At 39.4% G+C, this 18,159-nt stretch overlaps 1 protein-coding gene across 6 annotated transcripts in view; it reads right to left on the bottom strand.

Annotated features, from left to right (window-relative positions):
* SUPT3H (SPT3 homolog, SAGA and STAGA complex component) overlaps positions 1-17,015 on the bottom strand; it is a 256,156-nt gene extending 239,141 nt beyond the window's left edge. The window contains exons 1-2 of one of the 6 annotated variants that reach the window (XM_066180069.1): positions 16,767-17,015; positions 6,484-6,578 (exon numbers count right to left, since the gene is read on the bottom strand). In XM_066180069.1, coding sequence (XP_066036166.1) covers positions 6,484-6,578 — 95 coding nt within the window. In that variant the 5' untranslated portion in view covers positions 16,767-17,015. Of the gene's footprint in view, positions 1-6,483; positions 6,579-7,793; positions 7,998-11,754; positions 11,782-14,665; positions 14,716-16,640; positions 16,665-16,766 lie in introns of those variants that run through there. The other 5 variants (XM_066180067.1, XM_066180070.1, XM_066180071.1 and 2 more) reach the window with 5 other exon arrangements.
* Positions 17,016-18,159: the final 1,144 nt, after the last annotated feature.

Below are 18,159 nucleotides of genomic sequence, written 5' to 3'. Positions count from 1 at the left end.
GAAGCTGTATGCAACTCAGAGCAAACTGAGTAGAACTGAAGACACAGTATACTTAGAGAAACTGTTCTCATACTTAGCAAAACTGATTTCACAAATGAACTGCAAAACTTACATTAACTTTGAACTGACAAGAGAAAAATAAAGTACTAGTAGAGCAGAAACATAAGACACACATAACCCAGACTAATACTAAACTTCAGCTAATTTTGTTTATAGAAAAAGCTGTTACCCAGATTAATATCTCCAGTCTTCCCTCACAAAAACATCCTTCTCGTGTTTCTTTTTCAGACAGTACAAATGTAATTTTGAAATTAGTCACAGAAATTTTCCTCTGTAAATCTGTACAGACACTCAACAATTTCTTTGCTCTATGTGTGTGTACTACTCCACATGTTAATTAAGATCCTCCATCACCTCTTGCTCTTTCATAAATAGGGACAGGATACTCAGCAACAACAAAGAGAAAGAAGCAAGAGATAAAATGAGTGTATTTCAGACTGCTTGACACTAATAAGGTCAAGTTCAGGTTGTATTTCAAGTGAACTCTGCTACTAAAAGGTAAAATGAAACTCCAGTATTACAAAAGGGAGGTCTAAAATAACTACACTTCAAACGCAGTACAAAAATGTGGAAGCCTGAAAAATTAATTTTCAAATAGCTGTTTTGAAGCTCACTCCATTTCAGCTCTTACATCTTTTATTACCAGTTCTGCAAACTCTATCAAGCGTCCTCAGCAAAATCCTGTTGAGCTAAGTGCTGTGCAAAGAAGAGACTCTGCCTTTAAAAGCTTAAAAATACCACATCCGCATCAGAAAAAGCTGTAGTAATTTCTCTCTAATGAATTTCCTTCCTGTATTCCATCCTACCTATAAAAGGAAAACTTAGTTCTCCCCTAGTTTTCTATCTCATACCACTCTTGCCTCATGTATTTAATGAGTTAGACAGGAACAGCCACACATGATCTGATAACCACGTACCACATCTGCTGCCACTGCCCTTCGTCACCTCTACCCGAGGGGGAAAGCACTCCCTATGTGTTTGCTGGGAAGAGTTTCAGCTCAGTAGGCTCAACTGGTTATTTATTTTTAAACAGTGCAATCTCAGCACAATTCTGGGTTCAAATATGGTAAACAAGTATGGGACAGAATAGAGAAATTCTTTACAGTCCCAAATTACAGTTTGGTTAACCAAAGCGCTCCCTCAGCCAGGTCATTACTGATGTTTTCTTCCACCATCATGCCAAACGAACTATCCGAAGTCAGATGATTTTACTGATCAATTTCAAAGCAAAGATGGATAAACATACAACCAAAAGAAGCCATAAGGTAACAGTCACAGCAAGGTTGTGTGAGTACTACCATATCCCATCATACAGTGTGATATAATAAATAATTACTAACATTCAGCTCAAGCACACGCTCGTTCCATCCTAGATAAATTCTGAACCATCTTATTAAAAACAATCATCTAGACTGTCTATTCAGCATAACTTCTTAGTCTCTATAATCATTTACTTGTTTCAAGTAGAATCAAGGTCTGCATGAGCTCAGCATTCCATGAAACCGAAGACATAGGAAAGCCAACACTCTAAAAACTCTCTTTTTTCATGGGGGAGAACTGAACCTGACATGAGGTGAAACCTCATGAGGAACCTGGCATTAAGGAAATGGCAGTTCCCATATTTGTATCTGCCTCACAGGGTGAGTCAAGCTGACACATTTAGATGTAATAGAAAAATACAAGGATAAAACCACAAAATAATCAAAGACACAGTTTAACAAATGTAAACTGGACTTGCAGCAACAAAACCCATTGTTACAAAGAGATGTAAAAAAGCCATTTGCATGTTTTGAAGATTAGGATAACTAAACTAGATGTTTATCAAAAACCAAGTAGCCCACTGACCATGACAGCTAGCAAGAATGGCAAAGATTTTTTACAGTATCTAGAAATCAGACAGAGAATGTATTTTAAAGTTATCCTATTAGGTCATAGTGAAACTCTTCAGGTAAAATGTTCAACAGTCCTGTAAACAGCACAAAATGCATACTGTGTAATTTTTTTTTTTTTTTTTAGTTAGCATGTAATGTGAGTAACTGGAAGCATTTGGGTGATTATGATATTCACAACTCGATTAACACACAAACACAAACCAGTCTAGCAAAGCACAGCTCCTGAAACACAGCATTTCTTTACTGCTACATGCAGTGGGCATTTCCTCAGCACTAAGCAACAAGTGCCCTGAACTTTCCAACTGATAAGAAAACATTACTTTATCATACATAAGCACTGCTGTTATCAAACAGAATTTTCATTTCTGCATATGAAAATAAATTTAGCACCAGATACTAGAAGAAATCCATGAGATTTTCCAGGGATTCAGTGGTGAATAAACTGTAATCCAACTCAAGTCAGCAGAGGTTATCCAAATACATCAACAGGAGAACAGACCAGTTCAGAGACCACGCTTCCTGTTATATCACTGTGCATTCGAAAATTTAGAATGATATTCCTTAAGATGCTGTCACCTCAGAATGGATGAGAAATTCTAAAGAAGTAAAATCCCTAAAGACAATTTATTTGATTGACAAGTTTGTAAGGTTGCAACAGGTAATAATTAGAAGATTTTACAGCTCATGCAGTATATAGGGAAAAAAAAAAATACCATGCAGTGTCTGCAAGTCCGAAATATCAATATGTTCATTCTAGATACCAGAGTGACCAAAGGTCTGGAACCACTCTTTACTACCCAGTCTAAAATGGGAAATATTATTAACAATATTACAAAACCATTCAAATGCTTTAGTAACAGGGATCATGTAAAAATCCCAAGAACCAGGGAGACAGGTTCAAAGAGTCTTAATAAAGAAAAGAATTAAGAACTGATCCAAATTCTTCCCAAGTCTCTCCCATAATTTCCTGAATGTTTAAAAAGGGACAATTTCATTATATTCATAACGATAAAGGGAATATGAAAAATTTACTAGTATCTCTATTGCACAATAACACAACACAGAAGGGTAATAGAGGTGAATGTAAGCTACAAACTGGAGGAAGTTGAGTAGGAACTACATATGAAATACCTGAACGCATTTTCACTGTCTGGAAAGAAACAATCAATTAGGAGCACTAATAAATTTGATATCATAGCAATGAATATTATTGTTTTAATATTAACTACTGTAAACACAGTAGATAACCAGAAAGACCTAAACCAAATTAAAACATTGTTTTCTTCAGTACTTTCACCATTAAAATTTTTCCTAATAACCTTATACCATCACATTTTCATTTTTGGTATGAAGCATACCACAAGTGCTAATAAAGAAACTTCAGATCACAGTAATTAGAATTTTAGTAAATAGTTAAAATAACTTTGAGAAGTCAAGGCATTTTACTGAGGGGAGATAAAAATCTCCCCCTGTAGCTGCAAATTGCTCAACATAAGTCTTTAGACTGTCAGCGTTCCCAGAAATTCACTCTGTAAGCAGTGCTTATATTAGAAAATAGATGATCTCTACCAAATTATGAATTTTAACGGCTATGGTGAAATCAGCATGGTTGTGAATCTGCTGGGCAGAACTGTAATTTAAGTGCAACCCACCTAATATGAGCAGTTAGTTTGGAAACAGGCTGTAGATCAGCCAAACGAAGTAAAACAGACCTCAGCAAAATGCACTAGATGTGCTGAAAACTCTTTTTTAAATTATTAACACTTACTTCTGTACACTCTATGGTTCCATAATAAAAAATATGAATGCAAATAAAGCCTGTAGAAGTCGAAGTAAGCGCTACATAGCATTTTTCTCTTTTAAATTAGTGCAAGATAAATATAATTTAATTCCAGGGTCTTAACAATTAAAAGCCAAATATAACTATGCAAAAGGTAGTGCACTGCAAATTGACTTGTGTTTGGATGATCTGAGACAATCTGATTAAGAAGCATTCTTAAGGTAATCAGCACATGCACTATCATCAACTACACAGTGCTATTTAGGCGTGATACAAACCAGATTATTTTCCTCAACAAACAAAAATGTCTTCAAATCCAAGGACATACCTTAAATATTCTTAATGGAAAAACAGAATAATTTAATTAGTAAAGTATCTATGTATACAATGAAAAACTTGCACACATTTGAAGACAGATTTTTTTGCAATATTTTATGATTTCAAGCTCCTATGTATTTTTTGCCTTCTCAAATAAATCAGAAAAAAAACTGAGCTCATCATAAAAAAAAACAATTCTACAATAGGATTCAGTCCATTCCCTTACAATGCCATGATTCAAAAATAGGTTTAGTGTATATAACAGATGTAACATATGAATAACCTCCTCACCTTAAATGTGATTACTCACAAGCTTAATGTCACATGCAAATTTAAGCATTCCATGGAATCAATCACTGGCTCAACACTTCTGTGCTGCAAATTATACACTAATCAAAGACACCACCTTCAGACCATGAGATATTCTTATCCAGAGATTTCCAGATCTTGCCACTGGGTTACACAGGATTTGATATTCTGCTCCAAAAACTGTTTCTCTCTCTTCCTTCTGCCTTTTAAATCCTTAAAATCCAACAGCCCATTTTTAAAATCAACACAAACTACTACATGACATTCTGGATTAGCACTTAATGTCTCTATATGACTTATTTCTCAAAAGTTTATCCTCTTGCTGCACATGTTTTGTTGAGAAAGGCAGGGTGAGTTGAAGTTACTCTTCATATTACTCCATGAAAACTAGAGCAAATAGGTGACCCTTCTCTTGACAGCAAGAAACTAGGCAGAGATAGCCTCCATTTTTTTTTTTCTTTAAGAAGATGTTACCTTTTTTGCACTGCACTGCTCCAGTCTTTGCTATTTGCCAGGATCTTAAGACGTCAGGAGGAATTTGTTATAAATTGCCTAAATGGGAGAATCTTTAACTTCCTAAATCACATCATTTATAAAAAATGTCAGCTTCTGTCAGAGTACAGAAAGTTCTTTTAAAGGCATAACTTCATTTTATGGCCCTGGCCAAAGGAAACAGTTGTCTTTTTTTTCCGCATGGTTCATCCCTGGCACTCTATCATTTTCAAAAGTCTCCTTTTTTTTCACAGCAAACAATAAAAATTTGAGTTTCAATGTGCTCATTGCAGTCAAGGAATTTCCTCAGCTCCTACTAGTTTAATGAAGCTGTGAAATATGTTACTCTGGAGCACAGATGATCTGTTTGCACAGCTTTCAAAGGATAACTGCACCAGCTCTGAAGCAAAAGGAAAATGTCTATTCCTTCCATTTATATGGCCAACAATAACTTCTACATTCTGACAGAATCGTGTGTATACTGGCGGGGAAGGGGAGTTTCAAAACACTTTATCAGGAAGTCCACAATCCAATAAAATGCAGGCTCCCCAGATACTGATCCAAACTGATGCACAGGGCTTGACTCGAAGTTTTGCTTTTTTAAACAGAGTTACAGTTATTTTTCTCAACCAAGAACAACAGTTGTATTTTTCAGCATAGATGACCATAATAGATGTGAACAATCAGCAAACAGAATTCTCTTGAAGGAGAGAGAGCAGTAATATTTTTCTATCCAAAGTAAACTCAATACAGTAGAACACTGGGTCTGTAACAACGTACTCATCTACACTAGAAGATTCAATGCACAAGAAAAAAACTCTTATTTATATTATACTGAAAAATACTCCAGTGGAAGGTATCTCATTATCCACCTGAAAACAATCTAGTGATCTCATAAGGACACTTAACTGAAAACAAATTGCATCTTTCACTTTTGCAAAGGAAACTCTTTGTAGAATATAATGGAGACAAGTAACTCCTTATGTATCTACTGCCCACGCAGTAATTCAGGTGAGAAACTGTTACACAACAGTGAAGGCAAACCTACAACACATGGCTAAAAGCAACACAGTTTTACTCTCACCACCAAATTACAAAATCATATAATATCACAGCTTGGAACTGGGTTTCTAAGAATCCAGTGTTCATTTAAAAGAGTAAGTAACTTATTTTTTTAACAACTTTACTTCCTGTCTGGCAAGCCCTAGTTATTTACAAGCATTTCATATCATAATTGCATCAGCATTATTACATTCTCAGCAGTTTATTTCTCTGTATTAGCACTGAAGGATGTTAATAAAAAGTATCTGTTTAAAAACCTATGACAACTGGAAGCTTAGCTTTCTTTGATGAAGGGCTGAGAAATATAGGACTCTAAAGACTTCTAAAGTATATATTAAAAATACATTTCTTTACTCAGCAGCATTTACTCTCCTTTCAACAAAGGATGTGGGTTTTATTTACCCTAGTCATCTCTGAATGTTTTACTAACCAGAAGTAAAACACTAACAGCTCCATCAGTAACACCTGCTCTTCTTTCCCCTCATCACCCTTACTCATACACTCTAAGAAATCAACTAAAAGATAAAAACACAGGGCAGATACTACCAGATATTTTGATTGACTACTCACATCATACTCTGCAATTCAGGTGTAAAGCTTGTTGATTTTCTTCCACTGCTTGAAGAGGCAACTGCTGACATGGGGCTGGCCACAGTGCTGCTCATCTGGGTAAACAAAGAAATAATGGCACTTAAAATACTTGTACTTCATTTCCAAGTGAGCACATGTATGCTTCACACTAGATATTCAAAAGGAAGAAAAGCTATTTGGAGTAACCTGGAAGGTAAAGGTTCTGCATGCAAAAAAGTATCCTATGTGAGGCACTAGAAAGCTTGAGTTGATGTTTGGGAGTGTTAGAAACATGCACTAATTCTAAAATACAATTTAGAAGTATACTAAAAAATACCACTGGAAAAGCATTAAGACAAAAACATCACTGGTCTGGAATAGATGACATTCACAGACACCAGAACCTCTGCTGCCCGGTCACCCTCTTATATCCTAAACACCAGTAAATCACATCCACACTATCTCCAATGAGGCTAAGAGGAGTAAAAGAGATTCTCACAAAAAGCCAGCTAAAACTTTATGAGCACAGAAACAGAAATTTCCCTTATAAAACAGCCCCTTCACACACACAACTTAAATTCTTAAAACAGAAATACATTAGAAAGAGTTAGACTCGACCACCATCATAATACAGCACTGAAGGTACCATCTTTATACTAAGTATTTTACAGCTTTTTTATATAAATATCTCATCCAAGAACTCCAAAGCAAATCCAGGACAATTTTACTCTTATTCTATGAAACAATTAACAAACCTACATTTTCCTTTTTAATAATATGCAAGTCAGATGGCTGTGAGCTATTTAATTTTAAAAAAATAATTTAATTTACTAAAGGACTGATTAGCAAAATTTAATTATGGAAAACTCCATATATATATGTACAAGGGAATTGTACATATTTTCCCCTTCAAAAATATTAATAAAAAACTGCATACTGTGTAAGTCCCCGTTTAAACAAGACATATTCTCACTATATTTCTTAGTCTTCTAGTTTGCTGCACACTAGTAACAGTTGAGTTGTACTGCTCATTTCTTGCACTATTAGTAGTAGCGACAATAAAAGCTCCATGTTGGTATAGCTTGCTGTGCTGTAAAAGATCCTACCTCTCCCCATCTTAAAACTTGAAGGGTAAGATTGTTTTCTAGAATAGAAATCCACTCAACCACTTCCCAGGGCAGCCTGTTCCAATGTTTGACCATCCTTTCTGTGAAGAAGCTTTTCCCAGTATCTGAACCTCCCTTGGCACAACTTGAGGTTGTTTCCTCTTCTCCTATAGCTTTGTACACAAGAGAAGAGCGCAACCCTACCTGGCTGTCCCCTGCTGCCAGGGAGTTGTGCAGAGCCAGGAGGTTCCCCCTGAGCCTCCTTTTCTCCAGGCTGAGCCCCCCCAGCTCCCTCAGCTGCTCCTCCTCAGACTTGGGCTCCAGATCCTTCCCCAGCTCCGTTCCCTTCCCTGGACACGCTCCAGCCCCCCAATGTCCTTCCTGAACTGAGGGCCCCAGAACTGGACACAGCCCTCGAGGTGACCTCAGCAGTGCCCAGCACAGGGGACAGTCACTGCCCTGGCCCTGCTGCCACACCATGGCTGGTACAGCCCAGGTGCCTTTGGTCTTCTTGGCCACCTGGGCACAGCTGGCTCGCGTTCAGCTGCTGTCATCAGCACCCCCAGGTCCTTTCCCACTGAGCAGTTTTCAGTCACTCTGCAGCACCGCATGAGGTTATTGTGACTTAACTACAGCATCCAGCACCTGAACTTGTTGTACCTCGTAAAACTGGCCTTGGTCAATTGATCTGGCCCTCCCAGATCCCTTTGTACAGCCTCCCTACCCCACCCAGCATGCTGTCGTAAGTTTAATTTTTTTTATTAATGCTTTCATGTAGATTATCAGACTTCAGTTCATCTTCAGGCAGATTCTAATTTAGGTCCCCATCCTGCAAGCACTTATGCACATGTGTAACTTGAATCACAAGTTTGCTCCCACTCAAGTCTGATTTTAATCACGAGTTACACACAAGGCTAAAGTGTTGTCAGGATCCTGCCATAATCAGCAGTTACCAAAGTCATCTAACCTAAACAGTCAAATTAGTGAATTTAAAAAAAGAAAAAACAAGTCAAAATCCTCTCTAACAAAAAAAAGGTGCCAGTATTTATAGGAAAGCACTATAAATTCATGGAAGGGAGTTAAGATGAAGCTGCCTTTGTACCCACCTTACCAGAAAGAGCCTAAAGATTTCAAAGTTGTGTGTATTTTATTGTACATCATTTGATTGGGACTAATAAGAATTTTAGTAGCTATATTTTTATATCCAATACCACAGTACCAATACTCCTAAACAGAGAGTTAACAATGTATTCATTAAAACATGATTAACATCTAAATATTCAAGAAGGGTTTTTTTTTTTTAATTCAGAGTTTTTCAAAACTAATTACATCATTTGAAGCATATAAGTATTTTCTTTGACCATCCATGACAGACATTGTGCTTTATCCATGAGGTTCTGTTCTGCTAATTCATGGAACATGCTCCCAGAATTCCCAAAAACCATCGGGCTCAATTTCACAGTTGACTCCTCACAGCATAAGACCTGTGATTCATGCATGTCCTATTCTAGAGCAAAACCTTTCTTAGGTTCCTGCCCTCCAAGCGGACAAGAACAGTTCAATTACAACAAATTTTGTACATCTCAGTGGTTTGAGAGCTGAAAGCTTATCAGCTACTGCTTCACTACAAACTTGGGTCCTCCTATTGCAACCAAACAATTTAACTTTCAAATCAAGCAGGTGTACAGCATTTTCTTGACATAAAAAAACCAACAGCTTGTCAGGCTTCATCAGACCCTTTACAATAATTACTTCCACAGCCCACATTCTGTTTGATGGTTTAGATAATTAACTTCTTTACACATCAAAGTCCCATCCTCCGTATGTTCTATTTCCTTTCTTCCGGACATTTAAAAAAAAAAAAAAAATAAAATAATTCAAAAGCAGAAGCACTCTCAAATCAATTTTCTTCAATAAGTACAGCTATCATGGATCTGAAAAGCCCACAGTGATCTTCAATGGGTCGATATACTGTATTTGTTTTAGCTCCAAACTGAAATGCAGCTGTTTGCCACATTCTAGAAAATGAATTCAGATGTTCAGATTAAGTCACAGATTATTTCAATATGCTGCATTTTAATCATGAACTCTACCAAGAAGATAGCTTCTGATTAACACTGTTTGGACTGGAAATTTTGAGTTCTATCCAAGTAGGTCCAGCTTTTATAAATTCTTTTCTCATAAGTAAAACACTGCAATCAACATATAGTAAAAAACACATTCAAAAGTATATATAATCACTAATATAAATGTTTAAAAGCATCTACCGTAATCTCTATGCTTTTCACATTGACGAGTCATAACAAAAAACACTTTTTCCATATGAATCAGCAGAACAAAAATTATCAGTTGAGGGAAACAAATTTAAAGTAATTTCTCATCAGGTTTAAGCCCATCCCCCTCACCACAGTAAGACATATGAGTAGATTTCTGTTTCATAACCCTCCTTCATATCAATATCTACTCTGAAATTACCAAACAATATTAATTTATACTGACTATTCTACAATCAATAAGTGATGGTATAATCCACGTATTTATTCAAGATCCAGCTGAGAGACAAAAAAAAATTGGAATTCCTCTGTTTCTAGAACATGATATAAGGGTTATACATTTAGGCAATATCCAATACTATATTTACATATAAACATATACATAAAATCATACCTTCTAACCCAAACCATTCTGTAGTATCTTAAAACTCATCTAATTCAAGCCTCCTGCCATGTGCACGGACATCTTTCATCAGACCAGGTTGCTGAGGGCCCCATCCAAAGTGGCCTTGAACACTTCCAGGGAGAGGGCTGACACTGCTCCTCTGTTCCAGTGCCTCACCACCCTCCCAGCAGAAAGGTTCTCTTTTTCTAATCTTAATCACCCTGCTTTCAGCTTCAAGGCATTCCCCCTTGCCCCATCATTGCACAACCTCTCCAGCTCTTTAGGAGCCCCTTTGGGTACTGGGAGGTGCTGTGAGATCTCCCCTTCTCCAGGCTGAACAACAGAGACTCAGTCAAGGCCTTTGAGAAATAACTGAGACACCTGCACCAACCCCTACTGCTGAAATGTCACACCAAGATCGAGGAGAAATATGCATCCAAGCAGTCGCTACAGAACAGTCCTCCAACACACGATCTGACAGCTGATCTAAACTCACTCAGGAAAAGTAAATAGTAATACAGTTCTCACTTCACCACAAAAAAAGTCTGCTCTGGGTCAGTTTAAAACAAATGTGGATTTGTAGAGATTCTCTCTGATGTCTCTGTTATAGGCTAAAGAAGGTGCAGGATTACAAAAAACCAGCAGTGCCCCTGCAAAAATGTTTACACTAAACACAGAGTAGAAGTTACCATTACAATGATTTAATTCCTCAAGCATATATCTAACACGGTTATCACATCAGTCTTTTCTCTTCATAAATACATTTTGCATATAACCTGAAACCGTGCAAAAAATTAAAGACTGACGAATTTTCATTTATATAAACTCAAACAAAACAGGAAGGAAAGAAAAGCCAATATAACTATGAATTAACACAAAATTAAAATTAATGCTTTTGTTTCCACACCCTCTGCTTCAGAGTAATTAGATTAACTAGTCTGTTACCACTGAGTATTTCATGGCCTCACCAGCTGACAAGAGGGTATAGGATAACAGTCTTCTAGGACTGGAGATGTAAGAACTTAATTAACGACAGGAAATACAGATTTTTGTTACTGCATTTCTTTTAAAAACCACAGCATAACACTGCTGAACCCATGCAAGACTAGCTGAGTGTATGCTCAAAACTATAAAAAAATAAGTTTTAAAAAAAAAAAACAATACCCCATAACCAAATGCAGAGCAAATAAACTGTTTTGCTTGTCACCCACTCTCCCAGTAGCACAAATTAACTGAAAATTAAAACACTAAGTGTGAAGTCCTTAATACTCCTGAGCTGTTTGAGCAGGCTGGAACTAGAAACACTCTAAAGGGTCTCAGATAAGCACAGTGCATGTGTGATCTAGGATTTACAACAAAATAATGACTGATAGTATACAATGAAATTACTTTATCATCCTCTAACCTGTTCAGGTCAAAAATTAACAGCTTCTCGGGCAACAAATAAAAAATATTTTTGCATACAGGGAACAGGATGAATAACTTACATATTCCCTAAGCACAGCACCTTAAAAAGCCAAGCAGATAGAGTAAGGGCACAAACTTCCAGGGAACAGTCACACCAAACACAGGATTAGAAGCAATCTGTGGGCAGGCAGGGACATATCTGCACCAGGTCTGCACACAAGAATATTGTTCAAAGTTCGGGCTGCAATCTCAGCTTTCTTTCATTTTTAATTAATTAACGAAGTACCACAAAGCAGGATGCATGCACTATTCATTCTAAGGATAACACATTACATCTGCTGCTGCTGCTTCCATTTATTACTTGATAGGCCAGATCCTTAGGGTAGTTTTATTTTAAACTGAATACCAGAAAGAAAAATTCATCTTACAGCTGTCAATGCACAGCCCAGCTTTCACCACCCAGACAAATAAGCATCTCATCTTTAACCATGACACTCCCTTAGAAGGGAACATGCTTGGAAAGCCTACACGAATACAAGGAATACAACTGAACATAACTTCCCCCTGCCCATTTAAAGGGAATTCAGTCTTTCATTCCCATGTAGAAGTTAGAGAAGAAACAAGCACAGCTGATAACAAGTAAAACAAATTTTCTAATACACGTAAACATAGATTTTCATCCAAAGTATTACACACTTCCTAATGATTCTACCTTCAGAACTGTCCTGTTCAACATCCCTGAAGATAAAATAATCCTTCCTGTTCATTTCTACGTCTCAGAGTGGTTTTGTGCACTACTTTTACTGAAGACCTTACATGAAAGCAGTAAACAAACACAACTCTCTGACTTAGCAGGGAAAGAAAAGTCACTCAGACTAAAACAAAACCTTCTGACTCCCCTGTGTGTAATAACTGCTGTGTTTTATTCAGTATGACTCTGCATGTCCTCACATTTGAAGTCACTATTTGTCCATCCCCATGTTAGACACGACAGTTACTTTAAGCTTCTTCTGAACCTGACCACAGAATGGTCTGGACTACTGAAAGAATACTTATACACAGATGTGACTGGTTTATTTGAGACGAGGAAATATAGAGAATAATTTCACATGAGAGCTCTGCCTTTACATCTGGAGGTGTTTACAAACACTTCTGAGAGTTTCCAACTCCAGTCCAATCAGAGCTATGTCCTTCCCCAGAAGTCATACATTTATTTTTAACAAGGGAGCACGCAAAATGAATTTCATATATATACCCACCTCCCTCTGAACTGAACGTGCACATTTCTTTGCAGAGCTTTGTGCCACATGGGCAGTTAACAGCACTGCAAATAAAGCACAAATGACTTTTTCCTTCCTTCCTAAAAATGCTTTAAGAAAACAGTCCAAAGACCAAACAACCCAAAACAAATAGCCAAGTTCTCACAGCTTCCAGAATCTGACTCCTATAACTCTGAATTTATTTCAACTAGCAATTGTTTATTCCTAATACACTGATATTACAAACCTTCTATGTGAATTATTTGGTAACTGTATATAGATGCAATTCAGTGGTCCTGACCTTCTCGTGGGAACCACTGGTGATTTTCAGTGAAGCAAACACAAGGTGTGCTCACAGGTCTGGTGATAAAAAAAAAAAATTTCCAAGCCATCAAGGACTTGCATACTTGATTCCAGCATGCAAGGATGAATAGGCTCCAATTGTGACTTGCTCAGTATTTTGCTTTTTCTGACAAGTAAAGCATTCCTGTATTAATATGCAGAGGTCAGGTCAGCCCTGTCAATATGTTTTACTGCTCACTGGCCAGCAAGCAACTCCTTTAGCAAGCATGGGCCCCCATCTGCCTTTAGTTCCATTTAAAATAAATTAAAATTTAAGGGTTTACTAACAGAGGCAGATTTTCTGTAAAGCATAACCAAGCTATCATTAGCTTTAAACTATATTTTCCTTGGTGTAAATTTTCTGTCTAAACCTTCACCTGCCTTCATCTCCTTACAAAATGGCATCTTCCCAACCTATCACACTGATTACATCAACCCTTCTCCTCTCATATCACCCTGAGCTGTGTTTGATTCACTATGTGAAATACAATTAAAATCATTTCATAATATAGTTCCACCCTGACCTTAATTGAATATTCCAGCATATCAGGAATACCATCAAGTTATGGCATCAACATGTGTATCTAAAATTCCTCATCAAGAATGAGCAGCCAAATCTATAGCTAAGGTTATAAAAAAAAAAATTCCAATTCTTGTTGTGGGGCCCTGTTTCAGAAATCAGTGCCTGCCACCATATTCTCTGGAGGAGAAAAAGTCTACTTCCATTGTTGTTCAACTATGCAACATCTAATTCAAGTAAAACTACAGGAAGAACAGCCATGCCTTTAATGTAAGGTCAAAGCATGAAAATTAGCTCTTTAGAAGTTGGTCTAACAATATGTCAGTAATACTCAGGCCACCCAACCCTTTTCAGAGATGTCATAGTCACAGATGATATCCAGGAAGTTCCTGCTAAAATACATCCTTGTTTCCTCGAAAATACACATTTGTCCCAGGGTAAACCTCAGTACTGGGCTTAATTAGAAGATTTATCAACAGAGCTCTTCATTGTTAAGTGCTGTTAAAAATCATATGCTTGAGCGGCATTCCAAGTAAAAAAGCCTACATTTCAGCAAAAGTCTAGTGGAAATCACATCTCCCAAACAAGCTCTTGGCCCCTTTTCTCCACTACTGCTACTTCTGTGATGGCTTAAGGAGCTGTGTGAACTAGAAACTTTGCAGCTGACTCTGTGAAAGTCTGATTGTAATCAAACGCGATACTTCAAACATATGCAAAATACAGGGGTAGAGAAAAGCAAAGATTATTTATAAATAGAAATTTCACCTGTGACAGCTTGCAAAAGAACGCTTACTAAGATTACTTAAAATTAATAACGACTCCACGCAGCACTGCAAGTGCCAACTACCTGAAACACAGATTGCAGATCAAATCAATACCATTTACAATACCTTTGACAGGCAGGTTTTTGAACACCTCCAGATAAGCTTGTAACTGAGTCACCACTGCCTGGTTCCATGAGAACACAGGCCTAACTAATTTCTTTACATGCTTCTATATCCACACACTTGGGTATTTCACAACTGCAACGAGAGCATTAACTCAGTTGTTTTCTATGGTATAATTATGCTGCCTGGGTTTGGCCTCGTGCCTTAGAACACCCTTGCAGTGATGACCTAGAAAGACACCGTCTAGCTGGTCTCACTGCTCCAGGGCAGCACAGCACAACAGCAATCACAGCCTGAACAATGTTCACTGCTGCTCTGCGCTGTTACATGTAGGCAACTCTTAAAACACTTGTAGCTTGCTAAATTACAGCTTGCTTACACTGACAAGTTACTAATTGGCTAATCAAGTCTCAAACAGCTCTGCTCAGTGCTACCCAGAACTGAGCCCAGGAGAGTAATTCAGCTGGTTGTGACAGTCAGAGGCTCTAAAGGCCACACAATCCGGTGAAACCTTACGCAATCTCTTCAAATCCATAGATTTGAAAATCACAAGTTAAACACCATGAAAGGATTTCGTGCTTACTTCTCAGAAATGTAACTTAGAGCTTTTCTTCCAGCAGTTTTAGTATATTCTGGCTAAACCTCAGGCTTTTCTTCAGGATCACCACAGCTAAGCTCTTTATCTAACTGAAAACTAACTTTTTCAAACTTTCACAAGCAGAGATGGGGCTTTCAAGAAATATAATTTTTTTCCAGTTACAGCTGAAAATACTACTTTTCCCATCAACATACCCATCTACACAGCAACAATACACAGAATAAAAAGGAATTAAAATAAAGCAAAATATGATTTGTATATTTGTAACATGCAAATAGGAGCCTGCGTAAAGTCCACCAAAGTTAACAAAAGGACTGACACTGCCTTCCACACCACTGTGGATCTGGCCAACAGTAAAGAAAGATATGCAAGAAGAGAGAGAGGGTGGGTGCCCTGCATCCTGCCAAGTAAGCAATGCTGCCTTAAGCCAAAGGGAAAGCGAGGCCTGTACCAAGGAGTGGTGATGTGGGATGACGTGGGAGTTACAGAAAAGACTTCAAAAGAAAATTTTAGCGAAACACCAACACGGCTGCAAACCTTGAAACAAGATTCACTTGCAGGAAATCAAATGTCTCACATTAAATCACTAACAATAATGCCATACAGCAAACTTGCATTGTCTGCAACATCAGGTTCCTGCTCCCATTTCACAAACACAGTAATATGTATTTTGCCTGTATACGTGCTTCGCAGTCATCGACTGCAAATCATCCATTTGTGTCATTTCGAGGAACTTAGCAGCAGTTGATCAGTACACAGGAAGTATAAAAATATTCTTAAGTGGAAAAATCACTTACAGCTAACGCATAAACATTTTTCTGGACTGTCAGTCTTAGGCTTTTAACATTTACCATTCATTTCTGTAAGGACTAATACCTTCTATAAGGAACACTACAGACCTTATGAGAATATTCTGGCATATCAGGAATACTATTAAGTTAGGACATCAACGTATGTACCCAAAACTTCTCATCAAGAACGAGCAGCCAAATGCATGGGATTCCAAATAAGGAATATCACACGATTCCAGTTAGGGAATCACCACACCTGTTCGGGCAAAATAAATAAATTCTATTTCCTCCAGATCAAATTTACAAAGTAGTTAACATTTCACAACATCAGAGTGACACGAAGAAATTAACACCACTCAGCAGTACACAGTGTACTGCAGGCCAAAGCTCGGCCACTGTCACGTAATTTTGAAGAATAAAAAAAAAATAAAAAAAAATAATAATAAAAAAAAAAGTCCTAGGAACACCTCCTAGATTAGTTGCAAGACGACAAAACGAACAGGACAGGGCAGGGTCCAATGCCACACCGAAGGCCACCAGGAAACCGCGCGCGCCCCCGGGCCCCGCCGCGCCCCCGCCCCGCAGGTACCGCGGGCAGGAACCGCCCCGTCAATGCTCCTGAAGGCCCCAACAACGAGCAGCCTCGCTAACTTAATTAATAGCAACACACTCTCTTAATTGCGTGCCCTCTCTGGTGACTCACTCAAAGGCTCACCCCTAGGGATGGATGGATGGATGGATGGATGGAAAGATGAGAAGGCTGAGATGTGCAGGGGAGGAAGGATGGAAGGAAGGTGGGAGCAGCCTGTGGTGCCCGGTCCCCCCACCCCGTGTGCGGACAGCCGAGAGCGTAAAGCGAGGGGCAGGCACTGAACCTCGGTCCTTCCCCTCCACGCGCTGCCTGGACCGAGGCGAGAAACGAGGGGGACGGAAAAGCGGCGGCGGCTTCGCGTTGTTCCCCCCGCCCGCCACCGCCGCCACGGCCGCTGAGGGAGGGGAGGGTAAGATGGCGCCGCCCGCGCCGGGGAGGAGCCGGTTCCGCCACAGCGGCCGCCCCGCAGATGGAGGCGGGGGCGGCGGCGCCTCCCAGGGCGCGGGGAGGAGCCGGGGCCAGGCGGGGCTGCCGCCGCTTCCTCCCGCCGCCGCCCCCGCCGCCGCTGCGGCCCGCGGCCCGCCGCTCGCAGGGCCAGCGGGGATTAGTGCGAGGCTGCCTGGAGGATGCTGCCTGGCTCTTTACGGTGGTGCCCGGCTACAGGGCGAGGAGAGGTGGCCATAAAATGAAACACAACAGGTTCCACCTAGACATGAGGAAGAACTTCTTTACGTTGAGGGTGGCAGAGCGCTGGAGCAGACTGCCCAGGGATTTTGTGAATTGTCTCTCTCTGGAGACATTCCAAACCCACTTGGACGCGTTCCTGTGTTGCTTGCTCCAGGTGATCCTGCCTTGGCAGGAGTGTTGGACTGGATGGTCTCCAAAGGTCCCTTCCAACCCTAACAATTCTGTGGTTCTGTGAATAACACAATCAGTTAAGTTGGAAAATACCTCTGATATTGTCCAGTCCGGCCTATGACCGATCACCATCTTGTGAGCCAGACCACGTCTCTCACTGCCACATCCAGTCTTTCTTAAACACCTCCAGGGATGGTGTTGCAGATGCTGCCTGATGGGCCATGACCAGCTTTTCCTTCCCCTTCAACACCAGGCATTGCTGGAGGGAAGCAGGGAGGGGCTCCAGGGCTGCTGTGAGTCCAAAAGGCCAGGGGATTTTGTGGAAAGATAGCTGGATCTCCCTGCAGCTGGGAGGTGTGGGCACACACAGGTGTCTGGCCTCAGCACAGGTGCCAGCACACCCTCAGCTCTGCAACCACAGCCTTATACAGGTGTTCAAAAATAGCAATACGAACAACAGCAACCTGTGTTTGCCTTTGCCCTCGGAAAAATCAATGAATCCTACTACAGCGATACCCAGTTACACTATTTCAGCCATGATATTAATGGTTCAATGCTGAGCCAGGGAGATTTAGGCTGGACATGAGGAAGAAGCTCTTTACTGAGAGGGTGGTCAGACACTGGAACAGGCTTATGGAGAGGTAGTTGATGCTCTACT

Source organism: Chamaea fasciata, unplaced genomic scaffold (genome assembly GCF_029207755.1).
Source record: "Chamaea fasciata isolate MVZ Bird 193981 ecotype frontalis unplaced genomic scaffold, bChaFas1.0.hap1 SCAF_3, whole genome shotgun sequence".
Classification (NCBI taxonomy): domain Eukaryota; kingdom Metazoa; phylum Chordata; class Aves; order Passeriformes; family Sylviidae; genus Chamaea; species Chamaea fasciata.
Note: the sequence above shows the minus strand (reverse complement) of the source record. Positions and strands in the feature narration are given on the sequence as shown.